This window comes from Solanum dulcamara, chromosome 1 (genome assembly GCF_947179165.1).
Source record: "Solanum dulcamara chromosome 1, daSolDulc1.2, whole genome shotgun sequence".
NCBI classification, from domain to species: Eukaryota; Viridiplantae; Streptophyta; class Magnoliopsida; order Solanales; family Solanaceae; genus Solanum; species Solanum dulcamara.
In genome coordinates, this window is record NC_077237.1 from 88,576,240 (window position 1) to 88,602,511 (window position 26,272).

Consider the following 26,272-nt stretch of genomic DNA (forward strand, 5'->3'; position numbering starts at 1 on the left):
CTTGACAATTTTATAAAGGAAGAAGAACAAGAGAATATGTATATAGAAAATATTAATAGAGAGAGTAGTAATATAGAGAGAGTAATAGTAATTCTCTTCTTTTATGTGTTTTGTGTGTTTTTACATTGAAGTTTAAGGTTATATTTATAGCCATATTTATAAGTGGAGGAAAATATTAATGGGTAATTTACCCACTTAAAAAGTAAATGGACTATCCACCATTTTAAGTGGACAACTATTTTATTTGGTTGATAATAAATAAAATTTAATAACCAATTTTCTAAATAAGGAGTTCACCCATAGCTAACCAAACAAAAAACTACAGGCGGAGACTACAATGGCGAATCCCAAAATTTAATCCGCCATAGCCAAATTCTTCCTTCAATTTTCTTCATTCAACATTTCTCAGGTTAATCAGAATTGCTCTTATTCTTTAAAATTTTCCCATTTCTCCAATGTCTTGTTCTTCATCATCTCCTGTATACTTTCCTCTTCACAAACCCCTCAACAAATCCACCCTTGTTTCTCCCAATTCTCAGATTTTTTCATCAAAAGGAAGAATTTTAAGCCGACCCATTAGCTGCGAATCATTGAAACTGAAACCCGAATCGCCACCCTCAAATGGGTCGGTGTATCCCGGTGGAATGGGGCCGTACACAGGGAGAGATCCGTCGGTGAAGAAACCGGGTTGGTTGAGGCAAAAAGCACCACAAGGGGAGAAATATGAAGAGGTGAAGGAAACGCTATCTGGGCTTAAACTTAACACTGTTTGTGAAGAAGCTCAGTGTCCTAATATTGGAGAGTGTTGGAATGGTGGTGGAGATGGTATTGCTACTGCTACAATTATGCTTCTTGGAGATACTTGTACGCGTGGGTGTAGATTCTGTGCTGTGAAGACTAGTAGAAATCCTTCTCCTCCTGATCCTATGGAACCTGTTAACACTGCTAAAGCTATTGCCAGTTGGGGGTAATTTTTCTCTCTGTATATAACATGTTGCTAGGTGATTTTTTCTTTCTTTTAAATTGATAATGATGTAGTATTAGAATGAAACGGGCCAAAATAGAGTGCCTTTGCCAATAGTATTTCTAATTTGATTAGAGCTTTTCACTAACTGATGTAGGGATCAGTGTGAATTTTAGAGAACATGTTGAGAATTGGAATTAAATCGGTCCCTGTAGAACAGAACAGATGTAGAGGATTATCTAGCCTTTCCCGACTATTGGGATTGATGTGTAGTTGATTGATTGTTAATGATTAGTGTTTTGTAGCCACTAGCAAAACTCATCTGCATTGTGCTTGAATTTGTATAATTGTTGTAGAATATTGCTTATAGGAATGTAGTACCAATATGAAACAACTTCATTTTGGGTGTCTGATGGAAAATAAACCCTGTTTAAACAGATATATACAGAACGTTCCTACTTATGTTTTGCAAAGTTGAAGCTTTCTTTATTGCTAATTAAATTGCTGTCACAATACCTGGAAGTCTGGAACTAGCTTATGTTTCTGTAGTTTATGTTGTATATATGTGGTAGGAGTAAGAGTTCCTTGATTTTCTGCTGCAGTGTGGATTACATTGTCTTAACTAGCGTTGATCGTGATGACATACCTGATGGAGGGAGTGGCCACTTTGCTGAAACAGTCAAAGCCATGAAGGTACGGAGTATATTGTTATCACTAAACCTAGTGTTCTTTGTGTTTTTTCAAATGTAACTGTGCACGATTGGATCAAGTGCAACTAACTGGATTTGTGATTATATGATTTTCTCAGTTGCTCAAGCCTGATATCATGGTTGAGTGTTTAACTTCTGATTTCCGTGGTGATCTAAGTGCTGTGTCTACTCTAGTTCACTCTGGATTAGATGTTTTTGCACACAACATCGAAACTGTGAAACGACTTCAACGTATTGTTAGAGATCCTAGGGCAGGGTAAGTTCTGTAAGACTCTTTCTTCTTCTCGGTTTTGTGCTGTGAGTACTCCTAATTTTTTAATCATTTACAACTTTTCTTGATGAGTTTGTCATTTATAGCTTTTCTATACAGCCAGTTGGTTTTGCCAGATTTAGAGACTTGATGTGTATATTCTGAACTGAAATGTTGATCAATATACCTTTGTTGTCCCAAATTTAACAATTTACCGAACATTTGTTAAGGAAGAATACATGCAAGGTTATTACAGTTGGTGTTGCTTTCCTCTTTTTTAATCATTAACATATTGAGTGATTCCCTCTGCTAACTTATGGATTAAACTTGAGCTCGACATTTTGGTACTTTTGGCAATTCTAACCATTGCCTAAGTAAGGTCATCTTGTGGTCAAAATATATATATTTTTCGAACGGTTATTGTTAAAATGTACTTGTATGTTTCCTATCAAATTTTGAGTACTCCTACTGATGGAGAGCATATTCCCCCTTCATTAATTACTGTAAGGACTGGGAGGAGGTCCGTTTATTGTTTAAGGCACAGGGAGGGAGGTTGCTATCTGCTCAATTGAAGGTTTAGTATTAGCCTATTAGGTATGGATTTTAAGTTTGGACTCGAAGCTTTATTGTAATTTGTAGGTGCAAAGAAGTCCAAAATAGTCCCTTACATTTGGGAATTAACTCAAAATTATCCCTTAAATATATGGTGGAGCACTAATATCCCTCCAAGTATTCAAAATTGGTGCACATTTAGTACAGGGTAACAGCTTCTGTCAAAACACAAATGGCAGAATCGCAGAAGTGCCAAATCTGCACATGTCTGGCTCTCAAACATAAAGAAAAGCTCTTTTCCCATGCTTCCGGTTACTTTTGAAGAAGCACCTAACAAAATTTATAGGCATATGACATACTCTTACCAGATGGAGAAAAATCTTTGAAATTACATAGAAGAAAATGTAAACGGAGAATATAAAGTTTAAATGAATCTAATAAACAAACAGATAAAATATGAAGATGAAATTTATAAGAATCCTTTAGGATGTGAATTTTACACCTTTCACTCTCTAGTCATTGGGTTACATTATTGTAAGTGACAAGAGCAACCCCAGTCACGAGCAATCCATTGAAAGGCTTTCTTCACTTCCAACCCCAGTCACGAGCAATCCATTGAAAGGCTTTCTTCACTTCCAAATTTCCTTAATAATCTCTCCCTCTCTTTCTCTATTCGTACCTTTCTGCTGCATTATGCTCGTCTCCTTTTTCTTTTGGTTTTCTAATTTTCACATCTACAATCTATTTGTCTTGATCATGTGTAAGTTTTTGAGTTATGAAGAAGAACATGCCCATCAACTGAAACTTTGAAGAATAATCATCTGGTTACCCAATACCCACCAGGCTACCACTCTGCCCTTCCTCACCCATAAATGCTCACCTTTTAGGTATTAGTGTGAGCGTGAAATTTGGACCCCCTGGCTGCTATTGAATTTGGATACAGATGAAAATAATGGATCGGATGCTGGATTTTGCAGCATCAGAGAGGGTGCGGAGGAGTGTCTTGCGAGTTGTAAATTTCGAGGACTAGAGGAGCATTCTGATTTGGGGAACGACGCAACAACTATATTGGACATCACTCTTCCAAGAACAAGAAAGGGGATGATGTCTGTTGGGCATAAAGTGAAAGAACATGGCTTCTGTTTCTGTTTGGGAAACAAAAATATAGGAATAGTGACTTTTGCCATTTCTGTTGGATTAAAACTGTTAGACTAAACTAAATGTGCACCACTATTGAATACTAGGAGGACCAGTAGTGCTCCACTGTATATTTAAGGGACGATTTTGAGTTAATGTCCAAACTTAAGGGACCATTTTGTTTTTTTCCTCGGTGTAGGTTCATGATAATGCATTGTGTCTTGTAAAGTCATACTACAAGGAGTTACCGTGGAGCGGGAGAAGAAATCAGTGTGGAATTATGTGTTAGGGGTACCAAAGCACTTGGATCTATATTTAACATGTTTATTCATGAATAACCCCCTGTCATATGGATGCTTTGTACCCAAAAGAGAAGTTTAAGCTCCCTCAGATTCTAAGAACTTTTTGAGTTAAGAGGGTACATTAGTTACTTTCAGGCTGCTGAGTGGCTATTTTTATGAGGACAGGTAGCTCAAGGTTTAGGAAGCGTAAAGTTTTGTGAATTAGAACTTCTAGAATGTCTGGTACTCCAGTCTTCAAGCAAGACTCAATCGGAATTGTTACATTATAAAGTCTCTTCGTTTGGACTTTGCTCTCTCTTCATCGAACACTGTTCTATATTGCCAAGCATGCCGAAGTAAAAAAAGTTCCTCAGTGGTTTTATGAGGAAAGTTTACTATCAGTTTACCTCTTCCAATGTTTCCTGATAAAAGAAGAGGACGATCCAATCATAACTAATGGAATCACTTCTGGGCAACATTACAAGTTCTGCATTAGAGTAGACAAGACTTAACGTAGATATACATTAAGAGGGAATATCAACTGATATCTGGTTAATATCAGCTCTAAGTCTAGAAAGCAAATATGTCATATAAACTGAATACGGTGTAACTTAAACAATCATCTTTTAGTCTGAAGGGTAAACATCATGGAAATGCAAAACTGAGTCGGAAAACTGGATTTTGCACTTAGTCAAGCCAGTCCCAAGGGATGAATGTAATTGAATGTGCTAGAATGTTATAAAAAAGTTGTATATCTATTTATGTGTGAAAATGATAAATTCTAGAGCGCTAAGCATAATTTTCTGTGTCGGGAACAAACTGATTCACAATTTGTGTGAATTCATGAATTGCCTGCGCATCATAATTAACTTTTGTGATACTTATCCCTAGAATAGGAATAACTATAATTACTAGTATGAGATGCTAAATGCTTTCACATTGGATGACGCAGGTATGAACAAAGTCTATCTGTGCTTAAACATGCAAAGCTTGATAAGAAAGGGATGATAACAAAAACTTCTATAATGTTGGGACTTGGTGAAACTGATGATGAGCTGAAGGAAGCCATGGCTGACCTAAGGGCCATAGATGTTGATATTTTGACACTGGGCCAGTATTTACAGGTGAGCAATATGGTACCCGGATTCAACCTCTAGATAGAAAGTGGCTTTACTGGTTCAAATAACTACTTATGGGATGGCCTACTGATTTCTGCTGTCTTTCCACTTTCGTGTTCTCAGAAGTCTTCATTTAGTGCCCGTTTGGATTGGCTTATTTTAGGTGCTTTTAAGCAAAAAGAACTTTTAAGCAGTTTTGAAGTATTTGAGAAAAGTTAAAAGGTGCTTATAAGCACTTATTTTTAAACCAAAACAACAAAAATAAGCATAAAGCCAATCCAAACAGGCTCTTAATCTGTTTTTGATGTTTGAATTTTGTGATCCACTGATGCTGTATCTCTTTTTGTCGTATCTCCTCTTTGAGGCTCCTAGCAGCTTAGACTAAGAAAGTCATCTCTCATTTTGTGCAGCCAACCCCATTACATCTTACTGTCAAAGAATATGTTACCCCTGAAAAGTTTGCTTTTTGGAAGGACTATGGAGAGTCTATTGGCTTCCGTTATGTTGCCAGTGGTCCTTTGGTAAGACCTTACACTAATACCAATCTCCTTTCGATAAGAAATGCCTGCTTTTGAAGTTTGATTTTAGTTTTTCAATGGAAATTCCAACTAGATCATGGATGGTACTAGTGAATCACAGACAACTCTTGTGAAACAGGAGAATCGGACTTACTTCGTTCTTAATGATGTCATCTGTCAAACTTTCAATCTTCTTTTTGACTGCTCCAATTGTGTAAGCTTTGTGATTTAACTGAATTTTTTCTTCTCCAGGTTCGATCCTCCTACCGAGCAGGAGAACTGTTTGTTCAGACTATGGTGAAAGAGAGTGCCAGAAATGCACAAACTATGTCACAATAATGCGCTGCCTCTTCTCACACACATATACAAGAAGCTGCATTTTGATTATTTTTGAGAGCTTGATGATTATGTCAAGAACACGAGATCTGAACTCACAAATACTCTATAGTCACAGCTTTGATCTTTGATCAATGGATGAATCTTACAGAGCCTTAAAAGGCCAACTTTGCCTTTTGATTGTTGTACTTTTTTCTTTAATTCTGTTTGGTTGATTCTGTATACAAAACTAGAAGGAAATTAGTTTGTTAAATCAATTTCTTTAATGGTAGTAGATGTTTGGAAAAAATTGTGTAATCAATTTCTTGTTTTTTTTTTTGGAGGATTTGTTTTCATGTGACCCTCCTGTTTGTAATTATCTCTTTTATGCTAATATAATGAGGTAGAGCCTCTCATTACTATGAGAGGAATGAGAGGTTCTAGCTTGAGTGGATGGCTTACTTTTTCTCTTATCCCTCTCCGAGAGCAACTCGAACTCACAACCTTATGACTCGTTTAGCAGGAGGGATAAATGATAACTTATCTTGAGATTATTTGTAGAATGAGTTTATTCCATGTTTGGTTGAGATAAAATCGTGAAAAATCTTATTTTGAGATTATAACATTATTTTTATCTCACATTAAGGGTAAAATATAACTAATTTCAGAATAATTAATCCTGATATGACTTGTTCCCAATCAAACGAGCTCATAGAATGAAAAGTAAGGAGTGTTTACTATCCAAGCAACTTCATCCTGTCACAAATAAATAAATAGAGCGGCTGGTTTAATTAAAAAACAAATAAGAGTGTTTGAAAATATATTTGAGGGACTATTGTGAACTTACCTATAACATGAGGGAGGGATCTGTATATTCATTTTCCCTACAGGTCCTCAGAAGGGCAACTATATAACCCATTTGTTTCTTCACTGAACAACGAACTCAAATTCCCCATTGAAGAAAGAGAAAGAAGAGAGAGAAAGAGCAAAAATGGCGAGAGATAGCTGCCTGGCGCGTGTGACGGCGGGGGTGGCCGTCGGTGGTGCAATTGGTGGCGCTGTTGGTAACTTCCTTCAAACTTTTCTTCTTAAACCCTACTAACCATTTTCTCATTTTTTGCTTATTCTTTGCCGTTAATCGAAACCCCATAAACCGAAACGTACTGTTGATGTTATTCTATTTGATAAGAAAAGCATCCATTCATCAAATTCATTATGAAATTGGCTTTAGAAATGACTATTTAGTAATCCAGGATTCATATAGTCGATCCCGAATTGTTTAGGACTGAGGAGGAGGAGGAGTCGTTGTTTGTTATTGTAGTTATTTCTAATTGTATTCTAGATTTTGAACTTGTTTGATAGAGTAATATAGTCGATGAGGATTCATATAGCTAACCCCGGCTTGTTTGGGACTAGGGAGTAGTTGTTGGTGTCATTTCTCAATTGTGTTCTAGATTTTATGAGCTTGTTTGATAGAGTAATATAGTCAGTGAGGAGTCATAAAGCCAACCCCGGCTTGTTTGGGACTGAGTAGTAGTAGTAGTAGTAGTCGATGTCATTTCTCAATTGTATTCTAGATTTATGAGGTTGTTTGATGGTTGTTGCTAACTCTACTTATTTGAGCTTTGTATAGTTGATTTCAAGTCTGATAGAGGAGGAGAGTGGAGTATGTTGAAAGGCAGACTAGAAATAGTCAATGATCTAAATGGGTCCGAGTAGAGTGAAATTGATATAGAAGATTTCCATAACAGACACTGACTAATTTGGGATTGAGGGATAATGGATGGACTATTTGGGAATTGATTGATGACATTATATCAATTAGATGGCGATTTTGTTGGTTTATCAATGATTCTGATAGGAAATGGCAGAAGGGAACTCTTATTTAATAAACCTTAGGGTCGGGCCTTCATACTGGAAAGATCATATTCATAGTTAATGAAGGGTGACAGAGCTAGAGTACAGAAACATTAGCTATTAGTTCCAATTAGTGGAATGAAATGGGTTGGATTAGAGAAGAATGGTGTAATGGATTCATATAGCTGGCCCGCTTGTTTAGGATTGAGGTGTAGTTGATTGTTTGTGCTGTATATTGGCAGGAAATGTGTGGACAGGTTAACATTTTCTTTCTGCATAAAACTGTTCTGCAGTACTAGAAGTAGACTTAACATATAATTATGCTTAGTAATTTCCTTTTTTTTTGGATATGTGAGAAATCACTGCAGGTCAGTAGCTCATAGTTTGAAAGTCGATGAGTAATGGGTCCATTCGTCTACCTTTTTCTACTTAAACACTAGGCTTTTATCTGTGGCGGAGTTTGAATTCATGACGTGTGCCTAACCGACACATCACATGCTACTCCCTTACCACTAGATCATAACCCTTGGGGTCTTTGCTTAGTAATGTTAGTATATTATAAAAAAGAAACAGTAATTTTTCTTAATTGGCATCAGCAGATGAAAGACATGCAACTTTTCTTTTAAGGCAAGAATAAGGAACGAGCAACCTTTTCTTTTTGATAATGTAAGATTAAAAGGCGAGCAACTTAGTTTTTTGATAAGGTAGATAAAAGACAAGCAACCTTTTATGAACTGGATTATAGATGTGTTACACCTGGTATCTAATTACATTACCACATTAGGAAGTAAGAAAGAGACTTGGAAACCAAACACACTTTTTGTAGTTTGGTGGACTTAAAATTGAGAAGCAGCCCAAATAGTAGTAAAAATATTGGGTTTTGTAGTTGGTGTAAAAGGAGGAATTATAGTTAAATATGGTGAAGGAAGTATATCCCTCACATCTATTTTTCGAATGAAGGGTCAATCGAGGTTATTAAAGTATATTTTAAAATTTCCTTTTAGAGTTTTTTACCTCTTGCTCCATTGGCTACTGACCGGGACTATGCCATTTATTGAACATATATATTTTTATGGTAAGATGTTTACCTAAGATCTCTCATATACTGAGTTGGAAAATAGAAAACTTTTGGGCAGGTTCAATTTGTTAGAAGTAAGAATACTTGTCGCTAAGGCACGTGGAAAATATTTTCCATTTTGGCTTTATGATGCATTTTTGTAGGAGGTTCTTTATAACTGAATTCATACTTTCACTTTCACCAGTTGAGTGTACTTACCCTTACTAGGGCCTAGAATGATGTCAAAAACTTTTCATGCTCGAAGATTTCAAAATGAAGTATGATTAGTTTTATGGCAATGTCTCGATCAGACATCACCGAAAGAAGATTCAGTAATTTGAACTGCATTTGATTCATAATGTTCATTTGTAGGTGCTGTTTATGGGACATATGAGGCTGTTAGATACAAGGTAAGTTCGTCATCCTTTTCTACCATCTGAAGTTAATAATCTGTGATTGCAATCTTGCTTCAACTCTTCTCCTTTCTTTATTAGTATTATTTAAAAATCTGCTAGCTAGATTTAATGGCAATTCTCCACTTCTTGGTTTTAGTAGTGCAAGTACATATCCTAAACAAAAGAAGTAGTGCAAGCAAAAAATCTAGGTTTTGACCAGTTACAAAATAAAAAAATCTAGGTTTGTCTTTGATCTTTAATTATTGATTTCATAGAAGTGCCTTCCTAGCTATATACATGTGGAAGAATACTGCAGTTTATGGTTGAGGATCTTACTTACAAGAGCAACAACTCTTTCTTTTCTTTTTCATTTTAAATCAATTTTTGGATTAAGTAGGTTAATAATAAGGATTCTGCTTTTGTTCTTTTTGTTTCTTTACCTTTGTGTCGAGATTTCTATGATTGTTTCCTCCTTTTTTTGGCGATTGAGATGCAAGCGAAATCTGTGGATCCTCTAAGTTCCATGTTGTGGTTCCTTATTATAGTCTTCTTAAATTTGCTCAAGTGTGTCCAACTTCTTATAGTCTTATTAGCCCATGACAACAAGAACTTTCTGAATATTTTACAGGTTCCTGGCTTAATGAAAATTAGATACATTGGACAAACTACTCTGGGAAGTGCTGCCATTTTTGGTCTCTTCTTGGGAGCTGGAAGCTTGATACACTGTGGAAAGTCATACTAAGCTTTTCTTTTAGTGCTGACTAAAGCTCTTCTTGTCTCAAGAGTATAGAACAATATCAAAAGAATGCGCCATGTACTTCCAATTTGATTTTTGTTTACAAATTTTCCGTTTCAAACAGTCTTCTCTTAGCTTTTAGCTCCATCTAGTGGTGGAGCCTTGCGCGCGGTGAATTTGGATTAGTCCAGCGATGGTTAAAAAAACGAAAAAGTTTTATAGGCATCGAGTTGTATGTCACAGTGCAAAAGCTCTTGATTGACAAATATGACTTGAATGACATTCTTGATATGAGTAGCGATTTGAAATCCAAAGAGCCAACAACATACTCAATTACAACAACAAATAAAGGATTTTGTGGCAATAATATAATTGCCGTTGTATTATATTTAGTAATATTATGACTATTTATAACCAACACTTAATATAAATGTTGCTAAAGGTTTTAGCGACTCTGAATCAATGACTAAATACTTATTTTGCTGTATAGTTTCACAAGTGGTGTCCGGAGAGATTAGTGTATACACATATCTTACCTCTATATTGGACAAGGTAGATAGGTTATTTTTGATAAATACATAAATTGTGACACTAAAAGTGTTAAAAACTTTTAACAAATTAAAATGATTAAAACTGTTTAACGCATATTTTAAAGACTATTTTGATATTTTACAGGATTTTCCTTATTTTTGATTTTAAAAAGAAATAAATAAATAAATTTTAAGACAGATGGAAAGAAAATATATGCATGTCTGTTTACTATTCTTTTCGTTAGTAATATATTTCTTTCCTTTTTTAAAATTAGTAACATCCTTATATATACTGTCTTAATAACAGCTAAGTTTTTGCCTTTTTGTTGAGGAAAAAAATAACTTCTTTTATCTTCTTCTCCTCACCCTTCCTTTGAAGTTAGATCACAAGTTCGAGTTATAGAATCTTGCATCAGGTTAGACTGTCGATGGATAGTGGCCCTTCTCGGAATCTTATATGAAAACGCAGAATGCTTCGTGTATCAAATTATTTTTTTTAAAAAAATTGATCTATTTTACATTATCACTAGTGTTAATTTATTTTTATTTTCAGCCATGAATCCAAGCTTATTTAAAATGTCAATGCGTGTTGGTTTCTCCTTGGTTATGGTAAGTTTTCTAGTACTAAAATATTTAGTAGTCAATTTAGTATTTAACCAAAAACAAATCTAGCTAAATTAATTACTTTTTTTTTCCGAATATTTTGTCACATGTAGTCACTTATAATGCTATTGGTACCTGCTGTATTGATACCTTTTTGGATCAACAAGGTCAAAATAATTGAAGGCGAGATTAAGGTACTTCACATCTGATTATTTTTAGTTTAACGTCTAGTGAACGACTATTTAGGTTAATTCATTGTATAGTTTAATTTTCAGGTTTATAATGTACAAGATTTTGTACAAAGAGATTATCACAAGAATATTAAATTTGGATTCATGTTAATCATCTTAATGATGGTTGCTTTGGCTATTTCCATAGTTACTTTTGTTATACTAACAATAAGAGCAGCAAGAAGAGAAATGTATTTGTGTTCTGCACTTATTAAACAAATGGAAGCAACTCAACAAGCTGAGAGGAAGAGTATGAATAAAAGTACTGCGTCTGCTCGCGCTAATCATGATGTTAGAGCTTCTCTTGCTGGAATAAGTGGATTAATTTGGATGTGTCGCATCCAGGCTTCAGATTAATTTGGATGTGTCGCATCCAGGCTTCACCTGAATCTGAATTCGTGAAGTATTTGGATCACTGAGCCAGTATTTACAGGTGAGCAATATGGTACCCGGATTCAACCTCTAGATAGAAAGTGGCTTTACTGGTTCAAATAACTACTTATGGGATGGCCTACTGGTTTCTGCTGTCTTTCCACTTTCGTGTTCTCAAAAGTCTTCATTTAGTGCCCGTTTGGATTGGCTTATTTTAGGTGCTTTTAAGCAAAAAAAATTTTTAAGCAGTTTTGAAGTATTTGAGAAAAGTTAAAAGGTGCTTATAAGCACTTATTTTTAAACCAAAACAACAAAAATAAGCATAAAGCCATTCCAAACAGGCTCTTAATCTGTTTTTGATGTTTGAATTTTGTGATCCACTGATGCTGTATCTCTTTTTGTCGTATCTCCTCTTTGAGGCTCTTAGCAGCTTAGACTAAGAAAGTCATCTCTCATTTTGTGCAGCCAACCCCATTACATCTTACTGTCAAAGAATATGTTACCCCTGAAAAGTTTGCTTTTTGGAAGGACTATGGAGAGTCTATTGGCTTCCGTTATGTGTCCAGTGGTCCCTTGGTAAGACCTTACACTAATACCAATCTCCTTTCGATAAGAAATGCCTGCTTTTGAAGTTTGATTTTAGTTTTTCAATGGAAATTCTAACTAGATCATGGATGGTACTAGTGAATCACAGACAACTCTTGTGAAACAGGAGAATCGGACTTACTTCGTTCTTAATGATGTCATCTGTCAAACTTGCAATCTTCTTTTTGACTGCTCCAATTGTGTAAGCTTTGTGATTTAACAGAATTTTTTCTTCTCCAGGTTCGATCCTCCTACCGAGCAGGAGAACTGTTTGTTCAGACTATGGTGAAAGAGAGTGCCAGAAATGCACAAACTATGTCACAATAATGCGCTGCCTCTTCTCACACACATATACAAGAAGCTGCATTTTGATTATTTTTGAGAGCTTGATGATTATGTCAAGAACACGAGATCTGAACTCACAAATACTCTATAGTCACAGCTTTGATCTTTGATCAATAGATGAATCTTACAGAGCCTTAAAAGGCCAACTTTGCCTTTTGATTGTTGTACTTTTTTCTTTAATTCTGTTTGGTTGATTCTGTATACAAAACTAGAAGGAAATTAGTTTGTTAAATCAATTTCTTTAATGGTAATAGATGTTTGGAAAAATTTGTGTAATCAATTTCTTGTTTTTTTTTTTTGGAGGATTTGTTTTCATGTGACCCTCCTGTTTGTAATTATCTCTTTTATATGTTAATATAATGAGGTAGAACCTTTCATTACTATGAGAGGAATGAGAGGTTCTAGCTTGAGTGGGTGGCTTACTTTTTCTCTTATCGATAAATGATAACTAATCTTGAGATTATTCGTAGAATGAGTTTATTTCATAATTTGTTGGGATAAAATCGCGAAAAAAATTATTTTGAGATTGTAAACTTATTTTTATCTCACATTAAGGGTGAAATAGAACGAATTTCAGAATAATTAATCCTGATATAACTTGTTCTCAATCAAACGAGCTTTTAGGATGAAAACTGAGAAATGTTTACTATCCAAGCAACTTACTTTTGTCACAAATAAATAAATAGAGTGGATTGTTTAATTAAAAAACAAATAAGTGTTTGAAAATATATTTGAGGGACTATTGTGAACTTACCTATAGCATGAGGGAGGGATCTGTATATTCATTTTCCCTACAGGTCCTCAGAAGGGCAACTATATAAACCATTTGTCTCTTCACTGAACAACGAACTCAAATTCCCCATTGAAGAATGTTAGAAAATCAAAATGAAGAAGTCTGAAGTTTTGGGAATTTTTCTGTGTATCCTTTCATATTGTCTCTGTATCTATTTTATACAAAATATCTAATGAATAAACTATCAAAGAAAAAGAAAAATCCTATACATATTTGTGCTACTTGACAAACTAATTAAATTTGTTTTTTTTATGTACAGGGTTTATCTGACTGAGGTGTATGGTCCAGATTTAATCCATCAAAATACTTTCAATGGTTGTGATGCAATCTTGGATATTCAATGGCTGTGATGCAAACTTAGATAATCAACGGCCCTGGTGCAATCACAGATGATCAACGGTCCTGATGTAGTGTGCCCACTATCTTGGACACGTAAAAAGAACTTCTGGCTGTCTGAAGACTTTGTGTGTCTGTTCATTTTCTTCTTCTTCTTTCATCTTTCTCTTCATCTTGAACTTCAAGCTGCTTCAGAGATGGCTTCATTCCAACAAAGAAAGAAAAAGAAGAGAGAGAAAGAGCGAAAATGGCGAGAGATAGCTGCCTGGCGCGTGTGACGGCGGGGGTGGCCGTCGGTGGTGCAATTGGTGGCGCTGTTGGTAACTTCCTTCAAACTTTTCTACTTAAACCCTACTAACCATTTTCTCATTTTTTGCTTATTCTTTGCCGTTAATCGAAACCCCATAAACCGAAACGTACTGTTGATGTTATTCTATGTGACACTAAAAGTGTTAAATTTTTTTAACAAATTAAAAGGATTAAAACGCATATTTTAAAGACTATTTTGATATTTTAAAGGATTTTCCTTATTTTGATTTTAAAAAGAAAAATAAATAAATTTTAAGACAGATGGAAAGAAAATATATGCATATCTGTTTACTATTCTTTTCGTTAGTAATATTTTTCTTTCCTTTTTTAAAACTAGTAACATCCTTATATATACTGTCTTCTTATATATACTGTCTTAATAAGAGCTAAGTTTTTGCCTTTTTGTTGAGGAAAAAAATACCTTCTTTTATCTTCTTCTCCTCACCATTCCTTTGAAGTTAGATCACAAGTTCGAGTTATAGAATCTTGCATCAGGTTAGACTGTCGATGGATAGTGGACCTTCTCGGAATCTTATATGAAAACACAGAATGCTTCGTGTATCAAATTATTTTTTTTAAAAAAATTGATCTATTTTACATTATCACTAGTGTTAATTTATTTTTATTTTCAGCCATGAATCCAAGCTTATTTAAAATGCCAATGCCTGTTGGTTTCTGCTTGGTTCTGGTAAGTTTTCTAGTACTAAAATATTTAGTAGTCAATTTAGTATTTAACCAAAAAGAAATCTAGCTAAATTAATTACTTTTTTTTTTGAATATTTTGTCACATGTAGTCACTTATAATGCTATTGGTACCTGCTGTATTGATACCTTTTTGGATCAACAAGGTCAAAATAATTGAAGGCAAGATTAAGGTACTTCACATCTGATTATTTTTAGTTTAACGTAGTGAACGACTATTTAGGTTAATTCATTGTATAGTTTAATTTTCAGGTTTATAATGTACAAGATTTTGTACAAAGAGATTATCACAAGAATATTAAATTTGGATTCATGTTAATCATCTTAATGATGGTTGCTTTGGCTATTTCCATAGTTACTTTTGTTATACTAACAATAAGAGCAGCAAGAAGAGAAATGTATTTGTGTTCTGCACTTATTAAACAAATGGAAGCAACTCAACAAGCTGAGAGGAAGAGTATGAATAAAAGTACTGCGTCTGCTCGCGCGAATCATGATGTTAGAGCTTCTCTTGCTGGAATAAGTGGATTAATTTGGATGTGTCGCATCCAGGCTTCACCTGAATCTGAATTCGTGAAGTATTTGGATCATATGGAGTCTTGCAAGAACGATCTTTTAGGTTAGTGTTTTGTTAGTTCAGTCGGATTTAACTTGTATACTCTGACAATCTAAAAAAGCGTTTACAGTAGTAAAGTATTTGGATCATATGGAATCTTGCAAGAATGATCTTTTTGGTTAGTGTTTTAGATCAGTCGTATTTAACTTATATACTTTGACAATCTAAGAAAACGTTTATAGTACCAAAGTATTTGGATCATATTTATGGAATCTTGCAAGAACGATCTTTTAGGTTAGTGTTTTATTAGCTAAGTCGGATTTAACTTAATCTAAAAAAAAACGTTTCTAGTAGCAAAGTATTTTAACATATTATGTTTTTAGTAGGTTATCTGTCTTATTTTCTTCTATGTTACTGATGCCACTTTTTTTGCGAGATTACCTGCTATGTAACTTCAAAGTTATGATCTTTTTTTCCTTCAGACATATTGAATTCGATTCTTGACGAAAGCAAGATTGAAGAAGGGAAGAAGCAACTTAAAGAAGAAGAATTCAACATAGAAGAGCTACTAGAACATGTTGTCAACATCTATTACCCGAATGGAGCAATGAAGAATGTAGACGTGTTACTAGATCCATGTGATGGTTCTATCAAACGATTCTCTCGTGTTAAAGGAGATAGGATAGAATTGCAGCGGATCTTGAATAACTTGTTGCAAAATGCAGATAAATTTACATCAGAGGGACATATTACTCTTCGTGCTTGGGCTCGAAAACCTGGTTTTGAGGAAAGTTTCAATCTTGCTCCGAATACAAGTATTTCTAGTATTGGTTGTATGTCATGTTTACGTTTACAGAACGATGAATCTTCTAAAGAAATGCGAGTACTGAATAGAGTTCAGAAAGATCCCAACTGTGTGGAGTACATATTCGAGGTGGATGATACAGGGAAAGGAATTCCGAAAGAGAAACAAAAGTCAGTTTTTGAGAATTATGTTCAAGTGAATGATCAAACAACTTCTGTTCATGGATCACAAGCAGGAACTGGCTTAGGCCTCAGCATTACTCAGTCATTAGTACGTATATCTTTTACCATACACTACGCACAATAGTGAATTCAAAATTTAGAGTCAGTGTGTTCTACTTTTCTAGATGCGCCAATCTCACACACACACACACAGATGTGCGCTCTGCTTCTTAGTCTAGAACCTGAACTGTCTATATGTGCATTTTATATATTAATGATCCTGTAGTTTTATAGATTCTGTAAAAATCCTGCAAATCTCCTAACAGTTCATTTATATATTTTCCAAAGGAAAATGAACATGGAGAAACATTGTACATTTATTTCAGCATTGTCTAGCTCTATGTTGCTTTGACTGTTCAAAAATCTCGCTGAGTACATATCAAATCCTCCAAAACTAGTTAGTTTTTTGAGTATTTGACAAGATGCATCAACATTCTTGGAAAGTCAGAGCAATTTAAGACTTTTATTAAAGATATTGCTTCCTGTTAACCCCGAGCCAATGTCAGTTCAATTGTTCTTTCTAGCTGGTGCAATAGCGCCCTAGGCATTAACCAAGCACGTTTCTTGTCTTATCAGTGTTATTGCAGTCTGTTTTTGGTACTAATATTTCTCCAAGACACAAACTAATCATGATTTATGGAAACATTTCAAGATTTGCTTCGTATAGAGTTTAATGAATTTCGTACTTCATATCTCATGTTACTTTCTTATTTACGTTCATTTTTCAGGTTCGTTTAATGGGAGGTGAAATAGGTATCGTTGACAAGCAAATTGGTGAAAAGGGAACTTGCTTCAGATTCAACATTTTCCTCATAGCATGTGATCAGCCTCAAGCTCAAGATCATCAAGCAATTAGTGTTAATTATGCAAGAAAAGAAGATTTGGAGTCTCAATTAGGAGGAGGTTATATATCTAGTGACTCTTATTATCATTCAGTAGCAAGTGATAATAGTATCACTAGTCATCAGAAATCCAATGTCATTCTTTTCATTAAGGAGGAAGAAAGAAGCCGAGTTCTTCGTAGATTCATGATGAACATACTAGGCTTAAATGTACATGTTGTGAATCGACAGGAGCAGTTTCCTCTAACTCTCAAGAAGGTGAAAGGGAAAATAATCAACTTTCCATCATACAACTCCTCCTCGTCCTCGGGTGAATCAAAGGAAATTCCTCTCAGTGCTCTAGACGGAAAAGATATCAATACCTCATCATTTCAGAGGAGAGGCAGAGGACTTCGTTCTAAAAGTGCAGTTATAAGATTCATCTTGATCATAATTGACACAAGTGATGGACTAACTCGAGATATGAGTCGTGCTATGGCTGAGTTCCGAAAGGACTTTACTAAGAATGTGTCCCTTCGTGTTGTTTGGCTCGATAAACCAGGTGTAGATGAGGATAAACTACCTTCAACAGATATAGTCATGGCAAAACCACTACATGGTTCTCGTTTATATCGTGTCCTCAAATTTACACAACAAATAAAGGATGAAACAACTTCAAGAATCAAGATTCAACAACATCCATTAGTACAAGATGTTTCTGTTGAGGTTAACGGACATTCTAATAAGAAGTTACCTTTAACAGGAAAGAAAATATTGGTGGTTGAGGATGATAGGACATTACTTATGATTTGCACAACCGCAATTTCTAAGCTTGGTGCAACTACTTACACATGTAAAAATGGTCAAGAAGCTGTAGATGAAGTTTGCAAAGGCCTTAGTGATCAACGCGATATTGGACCATCCACTCCTTCACCACCATTTGATTATATTCTGATGGATTGCGAGGTAAGATGTGATTCATATTCATTCTTCTTGTTGAAAACTATGTTGCTTATATCACGAAACTTTTGGAGGATCTGAGAAACATAAGTTGAAAATATACCATTTATAATTGGAAGTCCAACTATTAGAGCCTACTTAACTCATTTAACATGTTAACTACACCAATAATATATAACTGAATAATATCGTTGTTTGTTTTGTTTTGTGGTAGATGCCGGAGATGAATGGATTTGAAGCAACGAAAGGCATTAGGAAAGAAGAGGCACGATATGGAATTCGAATACCTATAATAGCTTTCACAGCACATACAGAAAAGGAAGAGACAGATAAGATTTTTCAAGCTGGAATGGATTATTACTTACCTAAAGAAAGCAATGGTGAAGAGATTTTGAAAGCCATAGATTATATAGAACATACAATGGTTTAAAAAATGTTTGTTATGTGAGACCTGAAGTAAAATTTTGATAGATGGAACATGGAGATTTTTTTGGGTATACCAAGTCAACAGATGCATTGTATTTTATCACTTAACCATAGTTAATTATACATATTCAAATCTCATTCACTAAATTATACATATTCAAACCTCATTCACTAAATTATACATATTCAAACCTCATTCACTAAATTATGAACTATTTATCCTCCTTTGCCCCTTGGTTCTTGTTATTTTGAATCAGTTTGCACACATCTTGACTATTCTACTTAGTACACCTTGAGCACCAACTATGGCCTCTAATGGATCATCTTTCCAAAGCCTAGTATAGGCGCATTTATGCACACGATATGTTTAACTTGTTTTCTTATCAATTAAGTTGATCGTCTCATGGAAACAATGTATCTATCTCTATGAGGTAGGAGTAAGGTCTGCGTACACTTTACCCTCTTCAAAATCTACTTGTGGGATTACACTGGATATGTTGTTGTTAATTTGTGAAGGGTAAATAATATAAAAATAAATTAAGTTCGATGGTGGGGGTGATAGGTTTCTTTTTTATATCTTATCCCTTTAGTTATACACGTAGGGGTTGTTTGGCTCATGGAATATCATAAATTATATCTTCAACCAATTAATAAAGTATAAATTTAAACTAATCGTACCAGTGAGTTTTGAATACCAAAACATAATTTAAAGACATAAAAATGCTTTCTCTATATATTTTTTTTGGCAAGAATTGGCATAATATTATAGTACTACTAGCAGCATTTATACTGAGCTCTCTATGAATCCTAACCAAAAACATAAAATTATAATTTAACTAAGCAATTTTCTCATTGGTCAAACATTCCCTCAATTTGACTTGTGCCTTGTTTGAACCAGTTGTGTGAATAATATCACAACACTCACATCTATCCATCTGGAAAAAAAATACGCAAGAAAAAATAATTAATATTTATTTTAACAACAACTATATATACTCAAAAATAAATAAGTAAATCATAATAAAGAGTAATAACTATAAATATTTGACAATCCAATTACCTTTACAAGTTAATTTGGAATTACTCTGATTATAATTATAACTTAAAAACAATTTTTCCATTGCATCAATCTCAAAACATTTCATTGATTATGAATAAATTATTGTGTTACAACTTACGAAGTCAACTTGAGAATTAATTAAAGAGAACAAAGAATACCTAATTTTGTCTTCTTCTTTTTTGTTCCCTGACCTACACCCTCTATGGGTCTCAATTAATTTAAATTTATGCTCAAAAATTTTACTTTCGAAATAAATTAAAGCACTCCCTAATTTACTCTTGAACTCGAGACATATATCTAATAAAGAATGAAGGGTTCTCTATCATTTTTTAGATATTTTATGATTTTATTTTTGTGACTTATACTGAAATATATCGCTTATTTATCATTTTTTTTATATGATAAAACAATAATTTTCTATCTTTATTTTTATGATGGTAAAATTTAGTGATCATATGTGAAAATAGTACTACTCGATATCTAAATTTCGTTATAATCACAATATATTAAGAGCATATATAAGTGTATGTATAATTTACCTCTGCTCGTTTTGTTCTTGGAGAGTAGACTTGAATCTTGTTGACATAATTTGCCGGGTGGTTGCCACTTATCGGACAACCCGGCAACTTCCGCACCGCCGATCGGGAATACGTGGCCATAATTTCATTTTTATTCCGCGTTTTCCCAATAGATTTCAAGAAAAATATATGAGGAGTTTCACAGGACTCCTCTACATTTCCCCTCGTATTAAACATGTAATATGGAGGATTCTGAGGTCTGCCACTCCAAGTGTCAAATGTTTCAATAGGTATGATTAAATGACTTCGAGGCATAATTTTCTCGTAAACATGAACTGAATATCCCCATGACACTGAAAATGTCCAATTGTTTGGCCTGTGATGACATATTGTTTGTTGTAACATACGAGATTGATCGAATTTTGCTACTTTCATGAGGTGCTTTGTTGATTGTATACGATTCATTGAAGGGAAAATTGGTGCTACCGCATCAAAATGATGAAGGGATATTAATGGCTCTTTTGGATGTGACGATAAAAATCCCGAAATATCACCGTGCAAATCGATCTACAAGAGATAATTCAAGTATTATATTTCGGAGTCATATACTTTCCTGCATTTAGAGGATTCAATAATTTATATACATACACATAAAAAATAAATTCAACCTATTTATTCAATATAACTTTTAAGAATGTTAAAAAAATTGGGGACTGTGTTCAGATTTTTTAAAGTAGTGCATTTCTTGAGAACGAGACTGGCATTCATCAATATTTTCAAAGAATCCAAGCAAGATAGACAAAATCTCACATCTTCACCAAACAATTAAAAAAGGAAAGATATAGTAATTAGTCAACCTGATACGAGTACGATAATATTTTTGAAGAATTTGAGCACGTACCTGATGAAGACCTTTGAGAGGAATAAAGCTACCTCCAAGATCCACAATACAAGTCATAGTAATAAGATCAGCAGATTTTAAAAATGGATATCTCCTTAAACAACTCTCCATATCTTGAGCCAATGCTTTTGCTAATGGAAAACTCATAATAATTCCAGCACCCCCAAAACCTTGATTAAAAGAGTACCAAAAATTAGACAAAATGTATTCACTTTGACCTCCAAAATAGTAGTACTTGTTATGATCATATTTTGCAAGAACATCAACAAGATTTTCTAAGAAAAATATCGAATCGTCGTCTCCCATAATCACCCATCTAACACCTTCATGTTCTTGATCAAAAAGTTCCTTGATCCCATGTACCATTCTAGCCATAATTGGTGCAATATGATGAGTTTCTTTGACTAATTTTGTTATATTGTTTGAAACTCTGTAAGGGGGTGAATTTTTTGACCATGGTAACAAATTTGCATTAGGTGACTCATCAAGAAACAAGTACCCTCTTGTCAATTTTGGCCTCCACCATAATTCAATGTAACTTTTCCTATAATGCCATGCCTTTTCAGATCCAAGTAGGCCAAAAACTAAATGACTAAGATTTGTGTCATTTGATGGAAACAAGTGAGAAATTGGTGAATATTCATAAGGTGATGGACAATTTGGATCTTTGAAAAGAAAAATTGAGGCTAAGTAAAGAATTACACCTGATAATAGTATAACTTTGCAAAGATTAGCCACAAAATACTTATCAAACATTGATGCAAACTTCTCTCTCAATGAATCAGATGAAGGAAGTAACATTTTTTTCCCAACTCAAATGAAGCAAAATGAGAACTTTTTTTTTGCTAGTTTTATAATATATAGCTGAGGCTGCTAGAGGTGTATATAAATTATTTTATTAATTGTTGTAGAGGTTGCTTCTCAGAATTTTATGTTTGACTTGGTTGAAAACTTGGGATTATTATATTTGACTAATCTTATGTAATTTAATTTGAAGTCATCTGTAAGGAAAGTAATTGAATATTTGTAATCTATTGGCATTTTCTAAAAAGGTAGCTAGGTACCATAACCATAAAGGTAAATTAATTGTGACAAGCAATTTTCATTTTAGAGGTATATAAAATAATTTAAATATATAATGCTAATATTTATATGAAACATAAGATTTAAAACTTGTGATTGTTGATATAATAGGAAATAAGTAGGAATGAATTAGCTACAAAAATCGACCGTTAGGTTATCATTAAATAGAATTAACAACGATTTTTAGTGTTTATAGACGTAAGTTATTTATCACTAATTTTTGTTTCTTTTCTAGTAATATAAAAATTATAAGATGAAAAAGTACCAGGATCATAACATTACAATTCAAAGGAAAACAACTAACTAGTAGTAATTAGATTGTGACTAGTGATGTAGGATAATATAATATTCAAGATTTTATTTCATTTTTCCACTATAATATTCACTTGGTCCAGGAGCAATATAATTGCTACTTTTTGACCTTGTTAAAACTCCAGAACAATGTTTATTTTCCAATTACAGGAGCTGAAACATGGTTATTTGTGATTATTTTTCTATATATACGTTTAGTATATATAGTTTGATGAAAGTTGAATATTCAAAATATTACTACAACCATCATAGCTAGTGAGAAAAATGTGTTCTTATCCCATTTATGAATAATATGTCCTTTGTGAAAGTAATTGACATTGACACATTATTTGAGGACCAGACAAGTTGATTTTCACTATGTATTTTTAGAGGTTATTATTATATTGACAGCATAAGAAATTTATCAAAAATTTTCTATCGTAAAATATTAGGCGATGAACTCCTTAATGAAAGTTTTTTCTTCGATTCTCTGTAACTATCATATATATATAATAAATATGGTGAGACTAAATGAGGGAGAGAGTACTGAGTATGATTTACAAAATATTTGATCAATAACATCGCTCTATTTTCTACTAATTTTACCAAAATCATCTAAATTCCTTCATATTATTTCAATCATTTCATATTATCTAAATATTATCTAAGTCATTTTATATTGATATCAGAATGAGAAGTTCTTTGGACACCTAAAAACAAGAAAAAATTCATGAAAAGACACCCGGCCTATCACGATATTGTATATATATATATATGATATCCATGAAATTAAGCCGTCGTCTTTTACTGCTAGCTTTATTATTTATTTTTTGGTGGAACTTAACTATAGCTTCACAATCTGTTCTTAGTAATATTTTATTTTTATTTAAAATATATAGTTTAAAACTATTTAGACCGTATATAATTGCTAATACCTCTGCATCTATACTACTCATATTTTTCTTTTCTTTGTATTGTCCATTTTGATATGCACAAATTTTTTCTTCATTTTTATGACTGTATTTGTTAGGTCGAGTTTTTAAAATAACTCCCCATCCTAGCTTACTTCCATCTATTTGGACATATATATATATATATATATATATATTATTTAATTTTTGAAACTAAATAAAGAACAAAAAAAATATACTATCCAAAAAAAGAAGCAGGAGAGAACTATTAAAATAAGATAAATAAATAAAAAATATTTATTAATTAGGAATTTTTAATTCTTGATTCGAACGTTATAAGCATTTTTTCCCTTAAGTTCTGATGACTGATCCGTAGTTGAAGGATCTGAGTATACTTTAATTTCAAAGCCAATCCTATTCATTATTTAATATTACTTATTATTATATCATTCCTTAATCAAATATAAATTAAATATTTGACTTAAACCACTAATATATATGCTTTAGGAATAGAGAGTTTCATATCGAACTTTAGGTATAGAGAGTTTTGAGTTCGAGTCGTGAAACTAATTATTCGAGTTTACATTTCGGATTAATTGATAAATTACGTAGGTTTTTATTAAAGTGGTCACATCACGTGCACTCTAGTTGCCAAATTGACTAAAGACTAGTAATATTCACGGGCTAATAGAAAAACACCTAATTCCAATTATGCGGCCTCTAAATATTATGAATGCATCGTGGATCGTACCGAAACTACATGTACTGATCACCCAGGTGCTTACAGAGGGTCCCATATAGGTTTCGAAAAAAAATTGACCGAAAGTCAAATCACCAAAATATTCATAAGCTAACAAACACGAAAAATGAGATCGCCTAATTATGCTTGTGCGATCCCTAAATGCTAAGCATGCGTCGTAGAAGCCCCTAAAATGCACCTAAACGCTGCAGAAGCCCCGTCGGGGCTACTGGAGTCGTTCCCCATATCGTTATGGACGCTCTAAAGAAGAATCCAAGAAAATGACTCGGACACCCAATACCAAAAAATTCATAGGCTAACATACACGAAAAACTGATAAAATCGCCTAAATGTCGTAGAAGCCCCATCTAAAAAATTCGACTTGGACCACCTGCATCTAAAAAATTCGTGGGCTAACACACACGAAAACCTGGAAAAATCATCTAATTCTTGTTGCGTTGCCCCTAAAATTCTCCTAAACGCCGTAGAAGCCCTTCCAGGGCTATAAGAGTCGTTCCCCAGTTATTAAGGACGCCACTAAACAAGAATCCAAGAAAAATCAATATGTACCCAGGCACCTAAAAAAATCTGTAGGCTAACACATAAGAAAAACTAGCAAAATCGCCTAATTCCTGTTGTGGCGCCCTAAAATGCTCCTAAATGCAGTAGAAGCCCCACTAAGGTTACCGGAGTCGTTCCAAGGTCGTTACGGACGCTTCTAAAGAAGAATTCAAGAAATTCCATTCGGATCCTCAACACCTAAAAAATTCGTGGGCTAACACACATGAAAAATGGACAAAATTACCTAATTCCTATTGTGTTTCCCCTAAAAATGCTCCTCATTGCCGTAGAAGTCTTTCCGAGGCTATTGGAATCGTTCCCCTGGTCGTTACAGATGATACTAAAGAAGAATCCAAGAAAATTCAACCCGAATCTCTAGCACCTAAAAAATTTATGGGATAACACACAAAACAAACTGACAAAATCGTCTAATTATCATTGCATTGCTTCTAAAATGCTTCTAAATGTCGTAGAAGCCTTGTTGAGGCTACTAGAGTCTCTCACAGGTCATTATGGATGCTACTAAAGAAAAATCCAAAAGATTCGACCCAAACCCCCCGACACCGAAAAACTGGTAAAATTATTGAAAGTTCTGTTGCATCGCCCCTAAAATGCTCATAAACGTCGTAGAAGCCCCTAAAATGCTCATAAACGCCGTAGAAGCCCCATCGGGGCTATTGGAGTCGTTCTCGAGATCATGACGGACGCTACTAAAGAAGAATTCAAGAAAATTCGATTCAGACATTCGGCACCTAAAAAATCCATGGATAGCGCATATAAAAAACTGGCAAAATCGCCTAATTCCTATTACGCCGCCCTTAAAATGATCCTAAACGTCGTAGAAGTCCCTCTAGGGCTATTGGAATCGTTTCCAGGTTGTTACAGACGCTACTAAAGAAGAATCTAAGAAAAAACTCGAACTGGACCTCTGTACACCTAAAAATCCATAGGCTAACTCACACGAAAAACCATTAAAATTGCCTAATTCCTATTGCGTCGCCCCTAAAATACTGCTCGACACTGTAGAAGCCGTGCCAGGGCTACTGGAGTTGTTCCCCAGGTCGTTATGAATGCTACTAGAGAAGAATCCATGAAAATTCGATCGAACCCCGACACCTAAAAAAATCATGGGATAACATACAAAAAAAACTAACAAAACCGCCTAATTTCTATTGCGTTGCCTCTAAAATGTTCCTAAACATCGTAGAAGCCCCTTCGGTGCTACTAGAGTCTTTCCCCAGTCCGTTACGGATGCTACTAAATAGGAATCCAAGAAAATTTGATTCAAACCCCGGCATTAAAAAAATTGTGGGCTAACACACGAAAAACTGGCAAAATTGCTTAATTCCTGTTGCGTAGTCCTTAAAGTGCTCCTAAACAACATAGAAGCCCCGTCGGAGCTATTGGAGTCGTTCCTCAAGTCATTACATAGGCTACTAAAGCAGAATTCAAGAAAATTCGACCTGAATCCCCGACACCTAAAAATCTGTGGGCTAACACACACGAAAAACTAGCAAAATTTCCTAATTTATATTACTTCGCCTCTAAAATGCTCTTAAATGTCGTAGAATCCTTGTCGGGGCTACTGGATTCGTCCCCAAGTCGTTACGGATTCTATTTAAGAAAACTCAATCCGAAACCTCGGCACCTAAAAAATCTATGGGCTAACACATACGAAAAAATGAAAAAATCATTTAATTCATGTTGCCTCGCCCCTAAAATGC

General features: G+C 34.2%; 4 protein-coding genes across 5 annotated transcripts; 3 read left to right on the top strand and 1 right to left on the bottom strand.

Moving 5' to 3' along the window:
* Positions 1–296: 296 nt before the first annotated feature.
* On the top strand, positions 297–6,178 carry LOC129883944 (lipoyl synthase, chloroplastic). The gene is made up of 6 exons (XM_055958367.1): positions 297–967; positions 1,567–1,657; positions 1,773–1,930; positions 4,847–5,018; positions 5,423–5,533; positions 5,783–6,178. Exons 1-6 carry the CDS (start codon positions 456–458, stop codon positions 5,867–5,869), a joined length of 1,131 nt encoding a protein of 376 aa, XP_055814342.1. The 5' UTR covers positions 297–455; the 3' UTR covers positions 5,870–6,178.
* Positions 6,179–6,779: 601 nt separating this feature from the next.
* Positions 6,780–10,181, top strand: LOC129883960 (uncharacterized). The gene is made up of 3 exons (XM_055958368.1): positions 6,780–6,909; positions 9,132–9,169; positions 9,783–10,181. The coding sequence occupies exons 1-3, from the start codon at positions 6,837–6,839 to the stop codon at positions 9,894–9,896; spliced, it is 225 nt and encodes a 74-aa protein (XP_055814343.1). The 5' UTR covers positions 6,780–6,836; the 3' UTR covers positions 9,897–10,181.
* Positions 10,182–13,635: 3,454 nt separating this feature from the next.
* On the top strand, positions 13,636–18,535 carry LOC129883975 (histidine kinase CKI1-like). 2 transcript variants are annotated; one of them, XM_055958371.1, is made up of 7 exons: positions 13,636–14,004; positions 14,626–14,681; positions 14,788–14,868; positions 14,936–15,314; positions 15,734–16,326; positions 17,006–18,064; positions 18,273–18,535. In XM_055958371.1, the coding sequence occupies exons 1-7, from the start codon at positions 13,932–13,934 to the stop codon at positions 18,486–18,488; spliced, it is 2,457 nt and encodes an 818-aa protein (XP_055814346.1). In that variant the 5' UTR covers positions 13,636–13,931; the 3' UTR covers positions 18,489–18,535. The 2 variants fall into 2 exon arrangements, with proteins under 2 accessions (XP_055814346.1, XP_055814351.1); XM_055958376.1 differs by having other exon boundaries at positions 14,948–15,314.
* Positions 18,536–19,226: 691 nt separating this feature from the next.
* LOC129891010 (uncharacterized) lies at positions 19,227–21,770 on the bottom strand. The gene is made up of 3 exons (XM_055966324.1): positions 20,964–21,770; positions 20,084–20,629; positions 19,227–19,419 (listed from the first exon to the last, which is right to left on the bottom strand). Exons 1-3 carry the CDS (start codon positions 21,762–21,764, stop codon positions 19,321–19,323), a joined length of 1,446 nt encoding a protein of 481 aa, XP_055822299.1. The 5' UTR covers positions 21,765–21,770; the 3' UTR covers positions 19,227–19,320.
* Between the last annotated feature and the right edge of the window lie 4,502 nt (positions 21,771–26,272).